This window comes from Mastigoproctus giganteus, chromosome 2 (assembly GCF_048544385.1).
Source record: "Mastigoproctus giganteus isolate SK-2022 chromosome 2, ASM4854438v1, whole genome shotgun sequence".
Classification (NCBI taxonomy): domain Eukaryota; kingdom Metazoa; phylum Arthropoda; class Arachnida; order Uropygi; family Thelyphonidae; genus Mastigoproctus; species Mastigoproctus giganteus.
Window position 1 is genome coordinate 270,219,189 of NC_143576.1, and position 15,033 is coordinate 270,234,221.

The 15,033-nt window shown below is 38.8% G+C and overlaps 1 protein-coding gene across 3 annotated transcripts in view; it reads left to right on the forward strand.

The window, feature by feature from the left end:
• Window positions 1–15,033, forward strand: part of LOC150090468 (uncharacterized) — a 678,730-nt gene that overhangs the window by 255,895 nt on the left and 407,802 nt on the right. For all 3 annotated transcript variants that reach the window (XM_090389911.1, XM_090389910.1, XM_090389909.1), the window contains exon 8: window positions 13,633–13,677. In XM_090389911.1, coding sequence (XP_090246037.1) covers window positions 13,633–13,677 — 45 coding nt within the window. The remainder of the gene's footprint in view (window positions 1–13,632; window positions 13,678–15,033) is intronic.

A 15,033-nucleotide genomic window follows, 5' to 3' on the forward strand; every position in this document is an offset into this window, starting at 1 on the left:
AGTCATTTATCTTTAAGAATTAATGTTGAAAAGGGGTGACATTTCTGTCTTTATTAGTTGATTTTCTGTTAACTTTTTTTTTTTTTTTGGAAGTTGGTTTTAATTCTGCTTTAACAGTTTCATCTTTTCATAATGGATTACAATAGCAATTGTATGTCTTTTTTCAGTTTTAATAAAAAAGAAATTTTAAACTTGCTATATGTGTTTCACATCTTTTATTTTCAAACAAACAAAAAAAAACAAAAATGATATTAATTCTGCTGAAACTTGAAAAAAAAAAAACATTTTAAACTGAAACATAAGTCACTCATTCGCTTTCAGTTTCCAGATTCAGTTTCAGTTTCAAAAAATTTCAAACATGTGCAGGTATATATTTCTGCTTAATATGTATATAAATATAATTAAAAAAAGAAAAGAAAAAAATAATATATTTAATACTATTAATTATTTATGTTTTCACATTTATTTCATATTTGACATGCTTCAATGCATCTTTCTTTCCACAGTTAGTGGCCATATAGTAAGAATATTGCATTTTAGTATTAGTAATGGCCGCATGGTGCAAGAAAGCCTATGGCTTATGCTGCACCAGCCAAAATAATAAAAAATCCGAACAAAACAATGATAAAAAAAAAAAAATTATAATAATAATTAATAAAAAAAGGAAATTAAACCTTTCATCCTATGCGCTTCCCTTACCCAAAAGTACTATCCAGATGACCTTTGAATTTCCCCAAACTGTCGTGCCTCCACCCATGAAGGCAACTTATTCCAGTAATGGTCCTTGAGGTTGTCACAGACATTCTCTCAGATATGCCAGACAAGCTGTTCTTGCTACCTGGGAGTCTAAAACGCTGATGGAACTGATATTTGGGTGACACTTAAATCAAGTGGACCCAATTTCGGCGAAGTCCGGACGGTCTATGACAGCCAAATCCTCTGCTTGCCCCTTCACGATGGTGGGACTGTTAGTAATACTGGGTATAACCTCCATGCACAAGTACATGGTGGGTGACCACCAGGTGTGAACCAACGTAAGCAGGGGTCGAGGTGTGGTGCCCACACCACATGGAGGAATGCCACCCCTCTATGTTACCAGGCAGTACTAGGTGGTAGATGACTCTCATCAACCGGTGAAATACCACCACTTTGCTTATTGGAGGCTTGAAGTGGTGGAACCCATGTTTAGTCTCTAGAGCTAAGTTCCGGCCAACCCTTCCTATCTCTTCCATCATGCAGTATGATTGATGATTTTTGAGGTTATGATGAATGTCGTGGCGAGATCCAATATTCCTTACATTTCGAGGGTACAGCTCTAAAACGGTGTTCGCAGGCCGGCCGCTAGATAGTACACCGGACCAAACCTAACTCTCTAGGTAACTCTCTAGGAGGCTTCCGGATCAGCTAGTGTATAATATTACTACCTCTACTCTGCCAGATAGTGACTGGAGGGAGTCCGAGTAGTGTGTATGCGGGGAGCATTGTCGAGGCCACGTTATGTCAAGGATCTGGGTATATTCTTACCACATGTACGCCATATCCAAAAATTTCATTACTTCATACAGCATGTCCCACCCACTTTTTCTTACTATTGAATACACCATGAATTGTCAAAATAATAGAGCAAACTTATCTGCGAAAAGATCTAAACCTCCCAAGGACTTCCTAATTCATTTCACAAATATACGTGGTCTCAATTCCAATCTCAACGATGTCCATTTCCACTTGCAGTCTTCCAAACCCCATGTACTTTTTCTGACTGAATCTCAGTTATCAGTTGATTCAACTACTGCTCATCTCAGATGTCCAAATTATTTGCTGTATGATTCCTTTCGCCTCAAAGGTGGTACTTGTGCATATGTCCGTTCTGATATTCCCTGTCAGAGACTTGGCAATTTGGAATCTCCTCTCTTTGATCTTCTCTGGCTTAAAATCTCTCTACCTCATTGTGTCAAATTCATCTGTTGTCTCTACCGTTCTCCCAACTACACTAATCACTTGGAGCTCTTTGACTCCTCTCTTTGCAACTTGACTTTCTCCAGTCCAATTTTCCTAACAGTGAGGTAATTTTCCTTGGTGATTTTAACGTTCACAACTCCAGCTGGCTTCCGTTTTCTAGTTACACCGACCCAGCAGGTCGAGATGCTGAGGCTTTTGCAATTACTAATGACCTAGCACAGATTGTTCATTTACCTACAAGAATACCGGACAATCCTAATCATACAGCCAATAGGCTTGATCTTTTTCTCACAAACAACCCTTCTAAGTACAAGGTCGAAGTGAGAGGTCCTTTAGGCACTTCAGATCACAACTTGGTGATTGTCTCTTCTCCAATGGAACGTTTATCTCATGGCTATTCCCAACCTCGTATTGTTTGGCATTACAAGAATGCAAAATGGGATGACCTGCGAGAGTTCTTTTCTTCTTTTCCTTGGTCTGATTACTGTTTCAAAACTTCTGATGTCAACGTTTGCTCAGATCGTGTCAGTGAAATTATTCTTGCAGGAATGGAATCCTTTATCCCACACTCCACTTTAAAATCTCCTCCTTTATCTAAACCTTGGTTCTCCAACAAATGTGCTAAGGCTGTCCAAGAGAAGAATGTTGCATATCGTAATTGGCGTGTTTCTAATTCTTCAGTTTCATTTTCTGCCTACACCAAAGCTCGCAACAATTGTAAAGCAGTTATTAATCAGTCCAAACTAGAGTTTGAACAGGCTAAGAGTAGAAAACTTGCTTCTTGCCCTAATGGTAGCCGAGCATTCTGGTCTCTTGCCAAAGCTATTGGCCGCAACTTTTGCCCATCTCTGCTCCCACCTCTGTCAAAACCAGATGGTTCTGTTGTCACATCAGCCAAGGATAAAGCTGACCTGCTAGCATCCCATTTTTCTTCCAGCTCATGTATTAATGATCTTGGTAAAACACCTCCCACCATTCCTAACACGCTCCATTCAATGCCTTCTGTGATCTTCCGTCAAAAGGATATCAGAAGGATTTTGATGAATCTTGATGCTAAGATAGATCCAGGTCCTGATGGTATTTCTCCACTTGTTCTTAAAACCTGTGCTCCTGAACATACTCCTATTCTTTGCCGCCTTTTTTCACTTTCTTATTCCAAAGGTGTTTTTCCTTCTGCTTGGAAATTTGCTCATATCCAGCCAGTTCCTAAAAAGGGTGACAAATCCCTCCCATCCAATTATCGTCCCATTGCAATTACATCTACTCTTTCTAAAGTAATGGAGAAATCAATTAACTCTTAAACTCTTAAAAACTCCAACTCTTAAACTACCTAGAAACCTTCCGTCTGATCAACGATCGCCAGTATGGATTCCGTCAGTGTCGATCCACTGGTGATATTCTGGCTTATGTTACCCATTTATGGACTAATTCAATGGAAAGGTTCGGTGAAACACAAGTAGTTGCTCTTGACATCTCAAAGGCTTTTGATCGTGTTTGGCATTCTTCTAAACAAGCTTCCATCTTATGGTTTGCCAATTGTTTTTAGTAATTGGTTATCCAGTTTTCTCTCTGATCGCTCACTGAGGGTGATGGTAGATGGCTCTCTGTCTTCTACCTTTTCCACTAATGCCGGTGTCCCCCAAGGTTCAGTTCTTTCCCCCACTCTTTTCCTCTTGAATATCAATGACCTTCTTCCATTGACTGGAAATCCTATCCATAGTTTTGCCGATGATAGCACATTGCATTCAACCTTCCATTTTGAGAAACCTTGTCCTGCTCATTCAGCTTCAAGTTCTCGAAAATCTGCTGCCAATTCCTTAAATGCCGATCTTCAGGTAATTCTCCAGTGGGGCAAAGACAACTTAGTTGATTTCAACCCTTCTAAAACTCAGTCCTGTCTTATATCTCGCAAAAAGGATTCTTCTGCTCCTATACTTATCTTTAGTGATACTCCGATTTCTAGGCAAAATGATATATCGCTTTTGGGGATTACCCTGGCTTCTAATCTCTCTTGGCACAAGCACATTACAAATATTGCTTCCTCTGCATCTAAAAAACTTGGTTTTCTCTTTTGCTCTCGGCGTTACTTTTCTTCCAAACAGCTGCTCACTCTATATAAATCGCAAATTCGCCCTGCCATTGAATATTGTTCCCACATCTGGGGTGGTGCCCCCAAAACTTCTCTCAGGCTTCTTGATTCCATTCAGAAGAGGGCAGTTAGGTTAATTAATGATTCATCTCTAACAGAGTCTCTCCACTCCCTTTCTCATAGACGTACTGTTTCTGCTGCATGCCTCTTCTACAGATACTTCCATGAGCACTGTTCTTCTGAATTGGCTTCTATAATTCCCGCTCTCTCTTTCAAAACAGTCCGAACACGTGCCGCCGCCAGCCAACATCCATTTACTGTCCAGCTTCAAACCCACAGAACCAACTTTTCATCTTCCTCATTTATTCATTCAACTGCCGTTTTCTGGAACAACCTTCCTTCATACGTATTTCCTGAAAATTACAATCTACAGAAGTTCAAGTCCAATGTCAACAAATATCTTCTTTCGACTTTTCAACCTCCAACCCAAGCACGGTACTAAGTACTATAGGTTCTAATACCTCTCGTGTTTGGGGTTCTCATAAAAAAAAAAAAAAAAAAAAAAAATTTATAACTCGCTGGCTAAAATAAAACTTCCTGCAGTCCAATCTAAACATTTCCCCTCATAACTTGAAATTATGTCCCCTAGTTCTAGCATAATTTATAATCTTGAAAATTTTGTCCTCATTCATTTTACTGATGCCTCTCAGAGCCTTAAACACCTGAATCAAATCTGCTCTAAGATGTCGTCTAGTTTCCAAACTCTGCAACCCACATATTCGAAGTCTTTCTTCTTAAGGACGCCCTTTTGCCGATCTCACCAGGCGAGTTACCCGTCTTTGCACCCTTTCAAGAGGCTCGATGTCTTTCTTTAGTTGGGGGTCTCCACACTTGAACACAGTATTCCAAGTGTGGTCTAGCAAAAGCCTTATATAATGGGATTATCAAGTCCCTATCTCTACTTGCAAAAGTTCGATAGATCATCGATAGGACACCATGGGCTTTCCTTGCAACCTGTTTACAATGCTCAGAGAATTTCATGTCTGACCGTATCGTAACACCCAAGTCCCTTTCCTCCAGTACTGGGTTTAGTTGAACTCCACCAAGTGAATGAGTTATTTTGGGATTACTGTTTCCCAGGTGTAATACCTCACACTTTGTTGGATTAAAGCATATTTGCCATTTTTCTGATCATTCCTCAAGTCTGTCTAGGTCTCTCTGAAGAAGCTCAGCTTGACAGTGATCATTAACCACTCTACCAATTTTAACATGATCTGCAAATTTAGACATCATGCCGTCTATCCCTTCATCAATGTCGTTTATGAAAATTAAAACCAACAGTGGTCCTAATACTGATCCTTGGGGAACCCCACTTCTTACATCAACCCAATCTGAGGAATAGTACTCCCAAAATTCCAGTTCTGCATTCCTTATATCTGTGTGACACCACGTCTCTGATATCCAAACAATATCCACCTTTCATGCTTTGAGTAATACCTCAAATTCATCAAATTTATTTACCAAACTCCCAGCCTTGGTGTACACACAAGTATAGCATTAGCATTAGTAGAGGCATTTGATGCAAGAAAGCAAGCTTATGCAGCATCAGCCAAAAAAAAAAAAAAAAACCCACTTCCACTTCACCCCTCTGTTCGTTCAAAATACCTGTCCAGCTGAGCCTTAAACTTATTTAGGCTATCAACCTCCACGACAAGGGATGGAAGTCTGTTCCACCAACCACCCGCCAGCTGGCTAAAGGCAAATTTTCGCACGTCTATCCTACATCTGTCTTTCCTCAATTTGAATTTATGCCCTCTCAGGTGATTATTCTGAGCTAGAGGAAGAATCCGATAAGCATTGAGCATGCTCAAACCATTCAAGGCTTTATACACCTCTATCAGATCACCTCGCTGGTGCCTAGTCTCCAGACACTGTAATTTGCAAAACTTAAGCCTTTCTTCGTAAGAGCACCCCTTTGTTCCATTCACTAATCTTGTTGCCCTTCTCTGTACTCGTTCCAGCAGCTCTACATCCTTCTTGAAATGAGGCCTCCAGACCTGTATACAGTACTCTAGGTGTGGCCTGACCATTGCCTTATACAAGGGAATAATCACCTGCTTATCCCTGCTAAAAAAAATTCCTGTATATCATTGACAATACTTCATGAGCTACTCTTGCAGCCCGTCTGCACTGCTCAGAGAACTTCATATCTGCCTGCACAACCAACCCCAAGTCCCTTTCATTCTCTACCACTGTCAGTGTAGTACCACAGAGTTGATACGTTGGTCTGAGGTTGCTGTTTGTCATATGTAGTACTTTACATTTGCCAATGTTAAACTTCATTTACCACCTCTCAGCCCATCTGCTCAACCTTCCCAAATCCTGTTGCAGTAGCATAGTGTCAGTAGTGTCCTTGACAACCCTGCCAACCTTTGTATCATCTGCAAACTTGGACATTAAGCTTGATATACTATCATCAATATTATTTATAAATGCAGAAAACAATAATGGACCCAACACTGAACCCTGAGGGACTCCACTAATAACATTAGTCCACGATGAGCAGTGTCCATTGATTACCACAGTCAATCTTCTCCCCCTCAACTACCCCTTTATCCCTAGCAGCAATTTGCCTCAAATGCCACACTACTCCAATTTGTGCAGCAGAGTTCCATGTGCAACAGTATCAAACGCCTTTCTAAGATCCGAGTATATAATATCAAAGTTATTCCCTGCATCCATTTCTTTTGTGACTGCATCATAGTATCGAATCAAATTGGTCAGGCAAGACTTCCCCTTAACAAAACCATGCTGTGTTTTGAGAACATAATTATGAGTCCTAGGAAGATCTCATAATTATGGCCAAGGGTTTGCTTACTTCCTTTCCTGCCTCCTTTAATATTACTGGATAAATCCCATCTATCCCAGGTGCCTTTCTTGTGTTTATCTTCAACACTTTCTCCTCACTTTACTCTCAGTTATTACAAGATTCTCTAGCTTACTGCCAGAGCTGAATACACCTCTGGCATTCCGTTCACTGAATAACTCCTCTTGTGTGAATGTCGATGCAAAATATTGATTTAGTTTGTTAGCTACCTGAGCAGGATCATCAACAGTTGACTCATCGATATAAAGTGGACCAATCTGATTCATCCCCTTCCTGCTAGAGTTTACATAAGTAAAGAACTCTTTGCTATTTTTCTTTGCATCCCTTGCCAAAGATTTCTCGTAATCTGCCTTCGCCTGCCTAACCTCCTTTGTAACTTGGTCACAGATCAACTTGTATCTATCATAGGCTTCTGTGTCACATGTTAATTTTTATGTATCCCATGCATTTTTCTTCTCTGTCATATGTCTAGTTCATCTGACTTCCATTTAGGCCTAAACCTTGAACAATATTTCTTAGTTGGTATGTAATGCCTAGTAGCTTCCAAGATAAGTTCTTTGAATGCTTCCCATTTTGAGTTTGCTGTCGGTAACATTGTCAGTTTGTCCCATTGTATAGAATTTAAATACTGTCTCAGTCCATTGTAGTCGCCTTTACGGAAGCAATAACCCTTCCCTTTACTCCTAATGGTAGTTACCTCTTTGAGTAAATCCCACTTCAGCACACTGTGATCTCTGCCACCTAGTGGTTCATTTTTCTGCAGATTCTGAATGCATGAAGAATCACTTCTGATAATCAAATCAAGAGTATTGCTCCCTCTAGTTGCCTCCCGAACATGCTGATGTAGAAAACAATCATCCAATAAATCCACAAAAACCTTGGTAGTGTGTGTGACCAGCCCCCAAAATCCAGTCAGTATCTGGGAAATTAAAATCCCCTATAATAAGATTCTCTGATTTACTGGTCCACTCTATTTCCCTGTACAGTTTCTTATTATACTCATCAGAGTCATTAGGCCTATAGCTCCCAATGCTTATGTCACACCAAACTGACTCGACACTGCACTGTCCAGCGATGTCGACTGGCTTCACTTCCTTAGATTTTATGTGTTTCTTAACTAATAGCATAACCCCTCCTTCCTTCCTTCCTTCCTTCCTATCCTCTATCCTTTCTGTTGAGTTGTACTCCCCAAATTCCAGTTCTGCATTCCTTATATCTATGTGTCACCACGTCTCAGATATCCCAACAATATATGCCTTTGATGTTTTGAGCAATACCTCAAATTTATTTACTAAACTCTTAGCATTGGTATTCCCTGACCTTTCCGCATCCTCTATATTTGGTAGTTCACGGGCTCGAACCCCCGGTCTAATCAAGTAGCTTGTGCTATGCACTGCAGCTCCTGCCCACCTGGCTATGGAGGCACCTTTCTCTGCTAGCAAAATTCCTTTGTATCATTGACAAAACCCCATGACCTGCCCTGGCAGTCTGTCTGCATTGCTCAGAAAACTTCATATCTGACTGCACAATTACTCTCAGGTCTTTTTCATTTTCTACCACCTTAAGTGTAGTACCACACAGTTGGTACGTTTCTCTGCGGTTATTTCTACCCATATGCAGTACTCTGCATTTGTCAAGGTTAAACTTCAGTTGCCACTTCTTAGCCCATCTGCCCAAATTATCTAGATCCTATTGCAGTAGCACACTGCCATTACTGTCATTAACAACCCTGCCAACCTTTGTATCATCTGCAAACTTCAACATTGAGCCTTATATACCTTCATCAGTATCATTGATAAATATACAAAACAACAGAGGACCCAACACCGAACCCTGTGGGACTCTACTAATAACATTAGTCCAAGAAGAGCAGCACCCATTAATTACCACCCTCTGTCTGCTCCCACTCAACCATCCTTTTATCCATTTCAGCAACTTACCCTTAATACTATTCTGCTCCAAATTGTACAATAGTCTTTCATGAGCAACAGTGTCAAAAGCTTTTGAAATCCAAATATATGATATCAAAATTATTTTTTGCATCCAGTTCCTTTGTAACCACATCATAATAATATTCTATCAAATTTGTCAGACAAGACTTTCCCTTAACAAACCCATGCTGTGTTTGAATTATTGGTGCAGTGTTTTCTAGATGATACAGCAATGCATCTTTAACCAGTGACTCCATTATTTTACCCGGAACAGAAGTTAAACTAACTGGTCTGTAATTACTCGTGTCACCCTTCGATCCCCCCCCCTTTGTGAATTGGGAATACATTTGCACATTTCCAGTCCGTGGGGACCTCCCCTAAGTCCAAGGATGCTCTCATAATTATGGCTAAGGGTTTGCTTAATTGCTTTGCCGCCTCCTTTAATATAACTGGATAGATCCCATCCACCCCAGGTGCCTTTCTTATGTTTAACTTCAACAATTTCTCCTCCACTCTGCTCTTAGTTATTACAAAATCATTAAGCACCCTGCTACAATTTGATAACCTTCTGCCATTTTCAAACCTTAATAACTCCTCATGTGTGAATGTAAATGGAAAATACTCATTCAGTTTGTTTGCTATCTGAGCAGGATCATTAACAGTCGAACCATCGATATAAAGTGGACCAATCAGATTCATCCCCTTCCTTTTAGAGTTTATATAAGTAAAGAAATCCTTGCTGTTTTTCTTATCTTTTGCCAAAGATTTCTCGTAATCTGCCTTCGCCTGCCTAACCTCCTTTGTGACCTGATTACAGACTAGCTTATATCTGCCATAGGCTTCTGAGTCACTTGATAATTTATATGCATCCCATGCATTTTTCTTCTCTGTCACGAGTCTCATTAGTTCATTTGATAACCATTTAGGCCTAAACCTTGAACAGTATTTCTTAATAGGTATGAAACCTTTAGTAGCATCCATGATTAATTTCTTGAATGCTTCCCACTTAGAATTTACTGTTGGTAACATCGTCAGTTAATCCCACTGTGCAGAATTTAAAAACTGTCTGAGACCACTGTACTCGCCTTTGCGGAAGTAAAAACCCTTTCCTTTCTTCCTGATGGTAATTATATGTTTAAGTAAATCCCAAATCAGTACACCGTGATCACTGCCACCTAGTAGTTCCTTTATCTGCAAATTCTTAATACACGAATGATCACTGCTGATAACGAGATCAAGAGTATTACCCTCTCTGGTTCCCTTTCGAACATGCTGCTGCAGAAACAGTCATCGAATCAAAATCAAATAATCATCCAATAAATCCTGAAAAGGCTTACTAATGTGCGAGTGACCAATCCACAAGTTCCAGTCAATATCTGGGAAGTTAAAATCCCCCATTATAAGACATTCTGATTTACTAGCCCACTATTTCTCTGTACTATTGTTCATTGTACTCATTCGAGTCATTAGGCCTAATACACACTCTTACTCTTATTTTTGCTTTCACAGTGCTTATGTCACACCAAACTGACTCAACAGTGCACTGTTCGTCTATATCAAATGGATGCACTTCTTTTGATTTTATGTTTTTCTTAATTAACAGCATAACACCTCTGTTCCTATCCTGTTTTTCTTAATTAACAGCATAACACCTCTCTTCCTATCCTGTCTATGCTTTCTGTACACATTTCTCTCCAAATTCCAGTTCTGCATTCCTTATTTCAAACCTTAATAACTTCTCATGTGTGAATGTAGATGGATAATACTCATTCAGTTTGTTTGCTTTCTGAGCTGGATCATTAACCGTCGAACCATCGATATAAAGTGGACCAATCAGATTCATCCCGTTCTTTTTAGAGTTTATATAAGTAAAGAAATCCTTGCTGTTTTTCTTTGCATCTTTTGACAACAAAAGATAGCAGAGACGTGACACCACGTCTCTTAAAAAAAAACAAAAACAAAAAAAAACACCACGCTCTTAAAAAAAAAAAAAAAAAAAAAAAAACCAAACCCAACAATATCCACCTTTGATGTCTTGACCAACACTTCAAATTCATCAAATTTATTTACTATACTTCTAACATTGGTATACATGTACCTATCCTTATTATTAGTTACCCTAACACATCCCATATACCCACCTGTTTCACAATGACTGCCATCAGTCCCTGAAACCCCCAGCACCCCTCGCTCCAGGTCGCTACTTATTCTAATAGAAGTTGTGTAAGAATCACCTTCACCTCTGCCTGCGGCTACTTTTAACCTTTTAGTCTGTGAATCCCCCCAAGCTAGCAGTTTTCCGAACCACCTAATACTGCCTGGATATCATCAGAAAATATTCTTGCATCCTTTTTATTGAAATGTATCCCATCCCTGTAAAAGCAGTCTCTCCTCTTAACAAGCACAGACTACGCTGATAAAAATTCTACTCTTTGAGCCTTGCACATTTGCTCCAGGGCCGAATTGATTGACATGGCTCTCATCATGTATTCCCTCCTATCGTGTCTGGGCAGAATTGCCCAGACACGATAGGAGGGAATACATGATGAGGGAATGCTTTCAAATTTAACCCTGACTTGCGACTTTTTGCCACATTGACCTGTACTTGTTAGGTAAAACTGCAGATCTCCTACTCTTAATGTCATTGGTGCCGACATGTACAACAATATCACCTTTTGTGCCCTTAAAAGTTGATATTTGCTTTATGTCATTAACTTTTCCCGCTGGCAGACATGTCTGACTGAATTGGAGACACTTTCAAATTTAAGCTAAGATCGCAGATGTCGTATTTTTAATGTCATTAGTGCCATGTGTACATCACCCTTTGTGCCATTAAAAGATGATATCTGCTTTATAATGTCATCTTCTTTTGTCCCTTGCAGACGTACCCTGTTCCTGTTCCATCTATCCTTTTTCACAATACACTTGTGTTTAAAGAAAGTGCATAATTGTAATTGTCATCTGAATAACGTAATTTTATGTCAATATTTCTTACAGATTACATCAGATAAGATTTGCACGCATAGGTGATGGCATAATATTGCGTGAGTGTTACTTTCAGCAAAAATAGTAAGATCTGCAAGAGTTGCAGTTATTCCTTGCTTGTGTCAGGATGGCAAGTTAAGTGCAGTTGACACCATGAAGAAAGAGTGCTATTTGCTTTACGTGAGTATGTTCTTCCCACGATATTGCTTATGGAGTGTCTTGTAATCAGTCGATAGTGAGTAGATTTCTTTCTCAACTCAAGAATACTGGTTCTGCTGATTCGAAAAAAGGAAACGGATGCAAACGAGTCTCTACTCCAAAACAGAACTGCTCTTTGAAGTGCTTATGCTATAAAAACCATAAAGCTTGTTCGGCTGAGCTGAAAAGAGAATGGGAAGAATATATAGGTGTGGTTGCAAGTGCAGTCAAACAGTCAAAAGACACCTCTTTAAAAATGAACTTGTAGCCCATCGTCCAAAGAAGAGGAAGCCTCTCTTCACACAAAAAATAAAAAAGGCCAGATTGGTTTTGTGTAAGGAGCATGTCATATGGAACCCCGAGTAGTGGAAGTCAGTTATTTTCTTGGGTGAGAAGAAATTCAACCTGCATGACTCTGATGGGAGACTAACAATTTGCTTTAGATGTGGTGAAGAATACCATCCAGACTGTATCGTGTCTACTGTGAAATTAATGTCTACTTCATATTCACCTTTCATATTCGCCTTTTAATATCCACTTCATATTCACAGAACCAGCTTTTTCGTCTTCCTCATATTTTCATTCAGCTTCACTTCTCTTTATTATTATTATTATTATTATTAGCTATAGGGTGCAAGGAAACCTGAGTCTTATTTCCTGAGCCACCCTGAGAGAGAGAGAGAGAGAGAGAGAGAGAGAGAGAGAGAGAGAGAGAGAATAAAAAAAAAAGAGAAGAATGATAATATCCAACTTAGGACCCTGGGTGTGCCCTGCCCATACAGCCTTCTTCCTGCTTATTTTCAGAAAATTGCATTAGACAGAAATTTCAGTTTAATGTCGATAAATGTCTGTTTTCATCTTATCAACCTTTAACCCATGTATGTTACTAAGCACTGTAGATTTTAAAACGTCTAGTGTTTGATGTTTTCGTAAACGAAAAAAAAAAAAAAAAAAAGAGCTCTTTCTTGTTCATTCTTGTAGAATTTTTTTGCCATATATAAATAAACATTTAAAATTTTTGTTTGAAATTTATTTACTTCTTACACACTTTTTAACTGGAAATATTTGGTATAAAATTTAAAAAATTAACTATATTTAAAAATATTTTTAATAAATGGAACTTGAAAAAAAAAATTAAAACAATTGGTCAATTTCAGCTAACTCCACCTAAAATAATTAAAAGCATCAATTATTGAATTTAATTATTCAATAAAAAAATTTTGGATTATTTAAAAGAAATAATTGAGAATTAATAAAATTGCAACCTTATCTTTGTACAATTTAATTAACTCGAATTTTTGTATTAGGAAAATAGACAATTTTAAGATAAAATTGGTGTCTAAAGCAGTGGGTTTTTTATGTTTGTGAAAAAAACCCTATGAGCTAGAATTCCTGTTATATACATTACTGCTGGTGAAGGCCACAAAACCTTCATAATTATGATTATGTTGGCAGCAGGAGACCATTTTGGATAGGGACATTCGATATCAGGTAGAAACAGGTTAATGTATGAATAATATCTAATAGCTTTAAATGTTATTTTGTTATAAGAAATCATATGTCAGTGTTTTCTTATTTACTAGGGCAATAAAGAAAGGGAATTAAGGAGTGCAAGGCTACGGAACAGGGTAAATATATTAATTACTTTGAGTTTAATAATATATCATTCCTTTTCTATGCTATACTATTAAAATTATTTGGATACCAGTATATTTCAAAAAAAAAAAAAAAAGCGAATGATAGGGATATTTATTCAGGAATTGCTCGACCTGCCACGGAAATTGAGCTGCATTTCCTAGGATTAAAATCCGGACTGTTTAAAGCAACCCAATTAGTAAAAGATTTGATGCAGCTTGAATTATATCTGCATCAGCTGATTGTTGATCCGTGAGTAAAGTTTCACATCATCAGCAAACGTTAAAATCTTAATAACACTTCCCTCAACAAATTGTGGTAGACCACTGACAAAAATGGTGAATAAGAGAGGCCCAAGAAATTATCCTTGTGGAAATCCTTTTGATGGAATAAATTCCCTTTAAATTTCTTGTCCGATGATAACCCTATGTTTTTGATATGATATGTAACTCATCACCCAATACAGTAACAGGTCAAGGATTCCATACTGGCCTAGTTTTTTTGCCTGATGATAGTTTGGGACACTGCAAAAGACTTGGTGAGGTCTGTGTATATTATATCAATCTGGCCTCCCATATTGATGATGATGTCTAGAATGATAGTTCCCAGAATTCTTTCCAGCGAGTTCAGAAGATAGATGGGACAGTAATTCCCCAGTGAGTGGGTAGAGCTGCTCTATGGGATTGGAATCACGTTGACTGTTTTGCAGTGTGATGGTTCAGTATTTAATGTAGAGAATGAATACAAGCAATATTATATATTTAAGTTCTTGGAAGCATTTGTTCCACCAGCGTGGTAGGTTATGGTACATTTTGCATAACCTGAGTTGTTGTGGAAGCTTCCATTCTGCAATGGATATGGCAGCAATTTACCTTCACCTTTTATAATGCCATACAGTTACGCTGGTTGTCACCACTGTGGGTATTGTTGGCCATTTCTGAGTCCAGACCTGAACCCTCATTTTTCATGAAATTAATGAAGATGTGCTGTCATCTCATTTTAATGTTATTAGCATTACCAGAGGCATACATTGCAAGAAAGCAAGCTTTCTTGCATCATCAGTAGGCGCCTCCGAAGCCAGGTGGGCAGGAGTAGCAATGCGTAGCACATACTTCTTGATTAGACCGGGATTCGAGCCTGTGAGCCACCAAATATGAAGGATGCGGAAAGGTCAGGGAATGACCATTGCATATCTCCAGAGCAATATGGCCTTAGTTGCTAATGCTCCTAAAATAACAACAACAGGAGCAGCATCAGACAAAAAAGAACCCCTTCCATTTCACTCACCTATCCACTCCAAATGCTTATCCAGCTCAACCTTAAATTTCTTTAAGCTATCAACTTCCACA